The sequence below is a fragment of the Dryas octopetala genome, chromosome 2 (assembly GCF_963921425.1).
Source record: "Dryas octopetala chromosome 2, drDryOcto1.1, whole genome shotgun sequence".
Taxonomy (NCBI): Eukaryota; Viridiplantae; Streptophyta; class Magnoliopsida; order Rosales; family Rosaceae; genus Dryas; species Dryas octopetala.
The window spans coordinates 19546878-19558117 of record NC_141367.1 but is presented as its reverse complement, the minus strand read 5'-3'; the positions used below and the strand labels follow the sequence as shown (position 1 = coordinate 19558117).

Genomic DNA, 11240 nt, shown 5'->3' with positions numbered 1-11240 from the left:
GGCTCTCTGTGCTCGTTTTGGGCTTCAATCTTCTCTTTTGGTGGTCACTGGTTTTGAACAAGATAATTTCACATTTTTAGTAAAAAAGGGTTTGTTTCACCAATTTCAACCACTCTGACCTCCGATTACCAAAATGTTTTGTTAGTTTTTCTCCTCTCAACAATGGCTTTAATTCCCCTAATGTTTAGTTTTCCAATTTTGAGTATTTTTTTAATTAAAATTTTAGGGTTAGTTGAATAATTTTGGAATTGATTGTATGATTTTGGGTTGATGTTGACATTTTACATATTTGATTGTATAATTTTGGAATTAATTGTATGATTTTAGGTTGATTTTGATTTGTATGATTTGTATAATTTGTATGATTTTGGGTTAATTTTGAATCTTTAATCATATAATTTTAAAATTGATTGTATAATTTTGGGTTGATTTTGATTTGTATGATTTGTGGAATTTGTATAATATATAAATATTGATATGGAAGATGAAATTGGTGATATGATATGAAATTGGAATTGGTATGATTTGTTAATACTTAATAGTATGAAATTGGTGATATGATATGAAATTGGAATTGTATGATTTGTTAATAGTATCTAATATGTATCATGTATGGAATTGCCGAATTGGTAATTTAGAATTAGTGAAATTAATATGGAGTTGCTGAGTTGGTAACAAATTAATATTTAATATCAAATTAGTAATAAGTTAATAACTAATATGATATTAATTTCTTGGTAATATACTGATATGATATTAATATGGAATTTAAGTATTTAACTCTCTTGTTAATTGTTATTGTGTTACTGTGTATGTCTTTTTGTTATTAGGAATTTAGAATTCAATGGCCAGTGAAGGGAGATTACGTGATCCAGCTTGGGATCATGCCGATCCACTATCGGGTAGCAAACAAGGTTCAATATGCAAATATTGTGGCCTTGTAATGAAGAGTGCTGGAGTGACACAACTGAAATACCACCTTAGTGGTTTGGATCCTAGAAACAATGTGCAAGGATGCAATAATGTCCCACCAGAAGTGAAACAATTTATCATTGCAAGGATGCAACATAAACAACACCAAAAGAGCAAAAAAATACAATGGTTGGAAGAGCTCGGGGAAGAGCTTCGAGGACAAGGTCAGATTGAGCTTAGTGATGATGATGAGGATCATAATGATGATATGGGGCCTCAAGAGCGAAGAGAATTTCGAGCTGCACTTCGAGCCTCTAGAGCACCAGAATGGGAGAGAGAACACTTATATAAAGTCCCAAATAGGGGACAAGGTTCTGGGTCCAGTAGTGGTGCACAGATGCGAAGAAGATCAAGTATGAGAGAATCATAACCAACACCTCCAGTAGCACCAAGTTTGTACAAGGCAGCTCAAGCACGCCAAAAGAATGTTAAAAATCTCTTTTCTGGAGGGTCAATCAAAGATGGAATGCAACACTTGATCAACAAGTTCTTCATATATGACAATGTTTCTCCTTCAAAAGCAGCATCTCATCATTTCAAAAATTTGGTGATAGGATATCAACAGGCATGAGTAAGAGTGGAACCTCCAACACCCATTAGATACGCACCAGATTTTTGGACCAGGAGTTTCAAGAAATGCAAGAGCATGTAAACAAATTGAAGATCGATTGAGCAACTTATGATTGCATAATCATGTGCGATGGTTGGACAGGTCCAACCAAATTATCTATCATAAACTTCATGGCCTACTCAAAAGAGAAATCGGTATTCCTTAAGTCCGTTAATTCTTCATATTGCATAAAGGATCATAAATATATTTATGGGCTACTGAATGATGTAATCACGGAGGTTGGAGAGGAGAATGTTGTTCAAGTTGTGACTGATAATGGTTCCACATTTGTCAAAGCATGTAAGAAGTTAATGAACAAATACAATGTGTACTAGACGTCATGTGTAGCACATTGCATTTATCTAATGTTTAAAGGGATGGGGAAGAAAGAGCAGGTTGCTAATGTGATTAAAAAATCCAGAATGATCACGAATTATATTTACAACCATAACTGGTTGTTGGCAAAGATGCGAGAGATTACGAAGGGAGATATTGTTCATCCTGGTGCCACCTGATTTGCTACAAATTATATTGCATTAGATAGTTTGTATTGTAAGATGATGAGGCTGAAGCAATTATTCACCAATGATGATTGGGGTCGTAGCAATTTCTGGCATTCAGATGCATGCATAATGGTTGAAATTATAGTTCTTGATCACTTTTTTTGGCAACAGGTGCATAAGATGTACGGTTTGTTTGAACCTCTCTACGTAGTTTTACGTACTGTCAACATAGAAATGTATCTTACAATGAGATCAATTTATGAGTTGATGCGTGTCATTGTGATAAAAATCATCAACGATCGATGGTTTAAAACGTGACAACACGATTTGTATGCATCAGATAACCCAATAATTTATTTGTTATTTTGGTTCTGCATTTTTTTAATTGATTTAGCTTTCAGTTGATGTACTAAATTATTAATTATGTATTTCTATATTTAGTTGATGCATGATTGCAGCCTATTATTTGAATCATCGCTATTAATATAGATCTGGCGTTGGAGATGATGGTGAACTTATTCAGGCTGTGCACAACGTATTCTCCAAATTGGATCCCTATTCACTAGAAGTTGGCCAATTTGAAAATGAGGTAAAAATAATTTTACATAAAACCCATAAGAATCCTTACGAGAAATATTAATACTTTATAGAATTTGATTGTCTTAAATTATATATTTGATTGATACTGTATAATTTGTATTGTATTTGTATCTAGTTAACATATTTTAAAGATGCGCGGAAAATGTTCGGAGTGCGAGTTGCAAAGGCCGCTAGATCACGAATGTCTCATAGTGAGTATACATTGTACTTGTATAAGTTAGATGAACTTAATTATTTATTTTTATAGTTACACTTGCACAAACAAATTTTTCATTTCAAGTGAATGGTGGGTCATGTATGGGAGTGATGCGCCTACTGTGAGAAAGTTAGTCATCAAAGTTTTATCACAAACGACATCATCATCAGCTTGTGAAATAAACTGGAGCACTTTTGCACTCATACACACCAAACAACGATACAGGCTCTCATATAGTAGGTTAGAAAAGATGGTGTATTGCTACTATAACATGAGACTTGCACTTTGAGACAAGAAAGCAGAGGAGGATCGCGTCGATGAATATGATCCGCTGGATATATATGATGCTACTATACAGGATGATGATGCGGAGGGAAACCAACTTTATCAGTGGATTAGGCCCTCCATTTAGATGATGATACTAACAATCCAAATCCTGATATTGCAGCTCAAGCACGTTAGAAAGGTATCAATGTGGACAGAATTCTAAATGAGGAGGTGAGCCCTACAAAAAGTTTTGATGAACTTATGCAACCAATGTCGACACATCGTAACAAGCCAATTCCCACTAATCCTTCTCGATCAGGCACTCCTACCAACAGTGGAGGTAGAGGTAGTGGTAGTAGTGGAGAAGAAGATTGCACTGAACATTCTCAAGATTATATAAGCCCATTTTCTGTCGAAGCAAACTACAGACATGCAACACAAGATGAAGATCATGGGAGTAGGCGTGCCGGACCAGAAATTGGTACCATAGGAAAAGGCTATAGTCGTAGACAAAGAGGTCATAAGAGTCTGACACAAGAAAAAGATGATTCATTATCCACCACTTTTGGCTCTATGGGAGTAGGAAGTGACAATTACAATTATGGGCAAAACGTACCCTCCAATATTCTTACCACTACATCTGCATTACTTGGTTGAGTCTGATAATAACTCATTGGCACAACAAGAGGCAAACTCTTCAAATGAGTATGCTTATGGGCAAATTCAACCACAATAGGTTCCTGATCCATATGGTTGGCATGTTGGCATTACATGCAAAATTATGCTGGAGATGTATATTGAGGTGATTATTTTTTGCATTACACCTACTCTGGACATGATGATACTGAAGACAACGAAAATTTTGAACCTCTTAGAAACTCTATGTGGTATTGATTGCTTTTGTAATTCATGTGGCAATATTGTAGTATAAATAAAATTGAGGTGTTATTGAAATAATTATTAATTAATGAAGCATTTTTTTAACAGTATTTGCCTCTAGCGCGCATTGTATTCATCACATATCACATGAAACCTACCATATAATTTAGTTTCTTCAATGTTTTTTTTATCAATATAGTTGATAATATGTTAAATAAACATATGGTAAAGTTTCATTCAAAATTTCCGTATTTTGATAATAATTTCTGTCGTTTCCGTTGAATTTTTGTCGAAATTTAAAAATCTTCGAAATTTCCTTGAAACCCAAAATTTTATTCCTTGTTCTCAATACACTCAACAATATAAAATGAGGAACAATACATTTAAAGTTTGATTTACTTTCATAGCACAAAAAAAAAAAGAGTGAGAAATTATTGATTCACAATTGTGTTAAATTTAATCACTTAAATGTATTCTCTTTCACTTTTTTTCATTTGAAGTCACTCAAGTGAGTATTAATGGGTGGATTGAGCAAAGGTGGATGTGCATGTAAGGGCCACATATAAATCGCCCAGCGATAAGGCCCATAAAGTGCCAGAGCCCACAGGGCCTCATCCACACACTTCCAAGTACCAACAACCAAACAAAGGCGAACCTTCCAAAAAAATAAAAAAATTTCAAAACTCAAAATTAGATTCATTTCCCGCCCAAACGACATTTGTTAACCAAAAGTTAAAACTCAGAAGGCCTCCGACCTCCGTTCATTCACTCTTTCTCTTCCAGAACCCATCTTCTAAACCTCACATCTTTGATTAATCTATTATCGATTTATTTATTCCTAAAATACCCATGTCGGCTTCATCGGCTCGCCGGCTCAAAGACCGTGGCGCTGGCGCTGGCGCCGGAGCCAAACCGGCTGCCACTATCAAGCCGTCCAAATCCCTTACCCCAGTACCCATCTCCGACAAAAGGTCCTCCAGCGTCGGAAAAGAGAATCCTCCTGGGCCCGCTTTCCGGGCCTCGGCCCAGAAGTCCACGATCCGGCCGGTTCCACGTGTCGACAAGGCGTCCGTGTCGTCGGCGACCAATAGCGGCGACACGCGTGCCCGGTGGTCCATGTCGTCTGCGCCGAGAGGTAGGAGCTCTAGCCCTTCTGAGTTCGTGAGGGTATTTTCGGATATGCGTAAGGATCGGAGGGTTTCTGTGGATCGGACCGAAAGGGGTTTAGGTCCAGTGGCCGAGAGGGATCGGGTGGTGTCGAGCGCAGGGAAGGGGTTGAGTAGGGTTAGGGGGTCTGAGAGTGGGAAACAGAGAAAAGGGTTTAGGGGTTTGGATGTGAAAGTGAATGATGTGGGTGTGAATGGGATTAGGGTTTTCAGGGATTGTAAAGAAGATGGTAAAATTGCTGCGAATTCGGAGAAAAAGATTGGAATTTGTGGAGAATTGGAAGTGAAAGCAGTGGAAAGTGAAAAGAATTTGAATGGGGTTAGTGATGGTAAAGTTAATTTGAGCTCGGATTTGAAAAACCCAGATGGGGTTGATGGTAATAGGGCTGCAGAGAGTTGGAAGAGTGACAAAAGTAGCTTAAATGTTGGTGCAAAGGACCGAAGTGCGGTCAGGGTTGATGATAAAGCTGTGAAGATTGGGAATGGTGTTGTTTTGGGATTGAAGGAGTCTCGTGAAAAATCTTTGAGTAATGGGAAGGTTTCGGAGGGTTTGAAAGAGAAGGGGTTGAGTGAAGAAGATAGTAGTGGCCGTGTTGTTGGTATCAAATATCCAAGCAAGCTTCATGAGAAGCTTGCTTTCTTGGAAGGGAAGGTTAAGAGGATTGCCTCGGATATTAAGAGGACAAAGGAGATTTTGGATATGAATAATCCGGATGCATCGAAGGTGATACTCTCTGATATTCAGGAAAAGATTTCGGGGATTGAGAAGGCCGTGGGACATGTTGCCAATGATTCAAGTGGTAAGATGGGGTCGTTGAAAAGTGCTGAGCATGATGGGGATGTCAAAATGGTTGAGAAGGGTCAGATTGAGGAGGTGAGTAATGCTAAGTGTCCGGTGAAAGGGTTGAATAGTGAGGACTTGGAAGCTCGACTCTTTCCTCATCATAAGTTGCTTAGAAATCGCACAGTGTTGAAAGCAACATCAGAAAGCTCTCAAAGTCATGAGTCCCAAGTTGTTGAAACCAGTTGTGAATCAAAGGTGGATGAGAAGTTATCAAGCCCTATAGACGAGAACCCAATTGCAGTAGAGTTCTTGGCTTCCTTGAATACAGAGCAAACTAGAGTTACAACAAGGGATGGACATGAGGATTTGGAATACTGTGATGTTCAAGAAGTGGATGGTGTCACCACAGCAGGAGTTGAAAAATCTTCAAAAATGGTCACTGGAAATCACAATGTTGAGCTCATTCTCACGACCGATGAAACACTTGATGAGTTTGATGATCAGGAGAATAGAGAGGGAATGTTCATTGATGAGGAAACTGAGGATTCTTGCATTTACCAGCTGAACGAAATAGGGCGAAAAACCTCAACTGGAGGGTGGTTTGTATCTGAGGGAGAGTCAGTTCTTCTTGCTCATGATGATGGTTCATGCACCTTCTATGATATTGTAAACTGCGAGGTATTTAACTTTCCCCTCTTTATTCTTGGAGCTTCATTGTGTAGTTATTTGTTATAGTCAGTAGTAAAATTTCCCCCTTCTCATCCCCTTACTGCAGACTGAGAAATTAAAGAAATTTCATATTGTGTGCATATTCAGTATAATTTGTTATTTGAATTCATTTACTAATGTTTTGAGTAGGTTTGAATTTAGTTTGAATTATTGATCTGGTGTTTCTTTTATTGAAAATATCTTTTGATTCTCTTTCTATTATCCCAGCTCAAATATACATGGAACAAAGCAAGCTAAAAGACATACATGTGTATATTGTAGCATGCACAGATGAATAATTGAGGGACATAAGATTGTAAGTGCTGCCTCTGAAATTTGATTTGTCGATTGATGATTCATTGTCTCTTCAGGAAAAGACTTTGTACAAGCCTCCTGCAGGAGTTTCACCTAATATGTGGAGAGATTGTTGGGTAATCCGTGCTCCTAGTGCAGATGGTTGCTCAGGAAGGTATGTTGTGGCTGCATCTGCTGGAAATACAATGGATTCGGGATTTTGCTCATGGGATTTCTATGCCAAAGATGTGCATGCTTGCCATATTGATGGTGGTTTAGCCCCTTCAAGAACAGTACTTGGCCCCTTGCCCAACAACATCTCATACGGAAGAAATGCTTTGTCTAATCTTCTGGATCCAGAAACTCGACAATGGTGGTATAGACCTTGCGGACCTCTTATTGTCTCAACTGCCACCTGTCAGAGAGTTGTCAGAATTTATGACATCCGTGATGGTGAGCAAGTTATGAAATGGGATGTATCAAAGCCTGTGTTAGCAATGGATAACTCAAGCCCCCTGCAGTGGAGAAACAGAGGAAAAGTTGTTGTAGCTGAAGCTGAAACAATTTCCCTATGGGATGTGAACTCTCTCAATCCTCAGGCTTTACTATCTGTTTCTTCTTCTGGTAGAAAAATCTCCGCTCTTCATGTGAATAACACTGATGCTGAACTAGGTGGTGGTGTTCGACAAAGGTGGGTTGTCAACCCTTTTTCTGGGCTTTTACTTGTTCCTTTTCTGCATATGCTGGTTCATGCATGTTACTTGTTTTGCTAGCATTGTTGGTGAATTTTCTCTTAAGTTTGTTTTTCTCATGGATTTGGCCTCCATCATCAGCTTGAATATCTCACTGCTTTACTAATTTTCTATCTGTGGTCAATTTTTTCTATCTGGTTATCATTTTCTTCTCTTGCTTATTTAATTGATACTATATCAAGTAAGAAATTAGTGCTAGCATGAGTATATACAAATTGAAGTGTGAATCTGCTTACTATCATATTTGAAACATTTGCAAAGAATATTTATTAACATTTACATTGGTCATTTGGATTGCAGAGTGAGTTCTTCAGAAGCAGAAGGGAATGATGGAGTGTTTTGTACCCCGGATTCTATTAACATTCTAGACTTTCGCCATCCGTCTGGTATAGGCCTTAAGATACCTAAACTTGGTGTCCATGTGCAGTCAGTTTTCTCTCGCGGAGATTCTATCTTCCTTGGCTGCACTAATGCAAGGCCAGGATTGAAAAAACAGTCCTCTGCACAGGTGCAGCAATTCTCAGTGCGAAAACAAAGGCTATTCAGCACTTATGCTTTGCCAGAATCAAATGCTCACAGCCATTACAGAGCTATTACACAGGTTTGGGGGAACTCAAACCTTGTCATGGGTGTTTGTGGATTGGGGTTGTATGTATTTGATGCCTTGAAGGAGGATGGAATGCCGTCATTGACTAATGAATATGGGAACACTCAGAAGCCTAGAGAAGTCATCGGCCCAGATGATTTGTATTCACCATCTTTCGATTGCTTGGATTCTCGTGCTCTTCTTATATCAAGAGATCGCCCAGCGCTATGCAGGCACTTATTATAGGTGAAAGTTCTTAGCATACTTTTATCTAGGAAAGAGGATAATCAGCATAAGAATATGCTGCTATAATGTGTTATGTTTTTCTTTTGCTAAGATGCTGCTGTAATGTACTGTGTTATGTATAATATGTTTGCTAAGATTCTGCAATGTTTATTTATTTTGATGGCATTAGGTTTTTGCTGTTTGGTATTTCTTTCAGATTTTTTTAATTTTCATTCAAAAACAAAGCCCTATAGGCTATAAAAAAAAAAGCATCCACACAATACAATGTCGCTTTATCTTGGTTAGGAAAATTTTACACCATTAGGCCTTGTCAATTGGTCCATAGGAAAACTTATTAGGTGTAATTGTTACATCGTTACGTGATGTAACCAATCTAACATAGACTTTATACATAGTTGTCCGTTGATCGTTGAATTATCCATAACATAAAAAGATCGAATATCTTTGGACTTGTATATTATGAAATCACCGTTGTTTTCAACTCATAGACAACTTGATTTGATAGCATTAATGTTAGGTTTTTTATTACAAATAATTCATCAACTTTCACCAATATATCAATTTGGTCCTTAAAGTTCAATTTCGTTCAATATGGTCCTTCATATTTAGCACCGCACTGTTGTTTTTGGCTTCAAATTATACTCTTTGCCTAAAATGGCTTGAGCTTATTTTTCTCTGTTAAAGCCAGATCGAGCCAATTGCTCATTACCAAAACCAGCTTAAGCATTTTTTTGTTGGTTTTTGGGCTGTTTTGTTTTAAAAGCCTATTAAGACTTCTAATTGGTTTTTTAGGGTTTTAATTAAGAGAGCAGCAACTACAAAAAAGAAAAAAAGAAAAAAAAAGAACGTGAAAGAGAGTTAGAGATCAAGAGAGAGACTTGGAGAGTTGCAACCGCACAAAAGAGAATAAGGAGAAAAGCCATAGTTCCTTGGCTCTTATCTTTCTCTTGTTCTTTGTGAGTGAGTACATTGGGTGTATTTGGGCCTTATTGTTTGTGAGGTTCAAACACTCTTTGTAAACTTTCTATTGATTATAATAGAATTTCGTCGTCTCCTAAAGTGGATGTAGCTCAGTTACACTGACTGAGTGAACCTCTATAAATATTGGTGTCTCTTGTAGGATCGTATTCTCTCTTTATCTTTTGCCTTGATTATTTTGATTCATATTTACTGTTTTATTGGATATTGTCTTTGGCAATATATTGGTTGTGGTCCCTTTGTTACCTTTCATTACATATTCTTTAAAAAATGACCAGTCCACGTCAGCATTTTCCTAAAATCTTTTTCTAAAATCTTTTAACTTCAAATTTTCATTGAAAATAGCTCGGGAGTCCGAAAAATCCTATGGACTCCTCTTGAGTAGTACTACTATTCTATGACCACAATTTCAGGATTTAATTTCCAAAAATATTCATAAAAATTCTAACATCTTCAAATATTTCTCAATAATCCAAATTAAATTTTAACAACCTCTAATAATTCTCCAAAAATTATTTCAATCTCAAATAAATTACATAAAACCCCAAAAAAATTTCATTGTCTCCAAAACCATCTAGAAAAATTCTCCAAAGATTAACAATATCTATAGAGAAACATAAGTAGTTGGAAAACCTAAATGATCTGACACTCTTAATGAGAGATCACAGATCTCGAGTGTTCAAATAAGTACAACAGGACTATTAGACAAAGTCATAGAACTTAAATAATTGATCAATACATTGGCCTAGTGTATCAATTGACAATTTAGGAAAGCTTATTCTATCAATAGTCAGTTAGCACTCTTTAGCGCACAAAAACTATTTTTCTAAACGTTAAGTGTCAGATAATTTGTGTATTGATACACATAATCGCTCAATCAATTGAGAGCATTGTCAACAAAACTGCTAATCCCAACAACCTTCAATCAAAAAAGTATTAGGGACTCTATTAATTGAGTATGTAGCTTTTTGTACTTGCTGAAGAAAAACAAGATTTTTAGGGACTCTACCAATTGAGCATGAAACCCAATAAATTTTTCTAAATGATTTTGGGATAATGATAATTTTTGGTGGATTTATGGGATTTATTTGAGGTTAATATAATTTTTGGAGAATTATTAGAGGTTGTTAGAATTTAATTTGGATGATTGAGAATTATTTGGAGATGTTAGAATTTTAATTAAAATTTTTGGAAGTCAAATCCTGAAATTGAGGTTGTAGGAAAATAATACTACTTAAGAGGAGTCCGTAGAATTTTAGAAAAAAAGAAATTATGAAAATGCTAACTTGGATTGGTTATTTTTTACAGAATAACTAACAGAAGGTAACAAAAAGATCATATTGATGTGCAGTGGTAAATATAAAGGACTACATTGAGCAAAAATGAACTTTAAAAGCTAAATTAATATATTTATAAAAGTTAAGAGACTATTTGTTATTTGTAATAAAAAGCCTAAATGTTACCCATCCTATAACGATCCCATAGACATCAGATGATGAACCCATCGGCAAGTCATTAACATCACCATAAATTTTTATGAAGATTGGGTTATATAATGACTTTGTGGTGTGGGGAGTTACAATGTAAAAGCAAGCCCAGTCAGAAAGATCGTCTCAATCAACAAGCCAATTTAGCATAAAAGTTTTTGGGCCACATTGGACCATGGTAGAGCCATTTGGGATAGGGCTGTTGAATGAAT

The 11240-nt window shown here is 36.5% G+C and overlaps 2 protein-coding genes across 2 annotated transcripts; both read left to right on the top strand.

The window, feature by feature from the left end:
* Nucleotides 1–844: 844 nt before the first annotated feature.
* LOC147293818 (uncharacterized) lies at nucleotides 845–2097 on the top strand. The gene is made up of 3 exons (XM_086231133.1): nucleotides 845–1325; nucleotides 1685–1882; nucleotides 1958–2097. The coding sequence occupies exons 1-3, from the start codon at nucleotides 845–847 to the stop codon at nucleotides 2095–2097; spliced, it is 819 nt and encodes a 272-aa protein (XP_086087259.1).
* A 2742-nt stretch (nucleotides 2098–4839) lies between these two features.
* On the top strand, nucleotides 4840–8707 carry LOC147293817 (Transducin/WD40 repeat-like superfamily protein). The gene is made up of 3 exons (XM_086233477.1): nucleotides 4840–6655; nucleotides 7057–7670; nucleotides 8032–8707. The coding sequence occupies exons 1-3, from the start codon at nucleotides 4877–4879 to the stop codon at nucleotides 8561–8563; spliced, it is 2925 nt and encodes a 974-aa protein (XP_086089603.1). The 5' UTR covers nucleotides 4840–4876; the 3' UTR covers nucleotides 8564–8707.
* Nucleotides 8708–11240: the final 2533 nt, after the last annotated feature.

Excerpts from the sequence above, each read along its gene's own strand:
- LOC147293817 (XM_086233477.1), top strand. The coding sequence starts at position 4,877 with ATGTCGGCTTCATCGGCTCGCCGGCTCAAAGACCGTGGCGCTGGCGCT. Across the intron at positions 6,656-7,056 it reads ATGATATTGTAAACTGCGAG|GAAAAGACTTTGTACAAGCC; the intron begins GTATTTAACTTT and ends TTGTCTCTTCAG. Across the intron at positions 7,671-8,031 it reads GGTGGTGGTGTTCGACAAAG|AGTGAGTTCTTCAGAAGCAG; the intron begins GTGGGTTGTCAA and ends TTTGGATTGCAG.
- LOC147293818 (XM_086231133.1), top strand. The coding sequence starts at position 845 with ATGGCCAGTGAAGGGAGATTACGTGATCCAGCTTGGGATCATGCCGAT. Across the intron at positions 1,326-1,684 it reads ACAGATGCGAAGAAGATCAA|GTCCAACCAAATTATCTATC; the intron begins GTATGAGAGAAT and ends ATGGTTGGACAG. Across the intron at positions 1,883-1,957 it reads TTCCACATTTGTCAAAGCAT|GGATGGGGAAGAAAGAGCAG; the intron begins GTAAGAAGTTAA and ends TAATGTTTAAAG.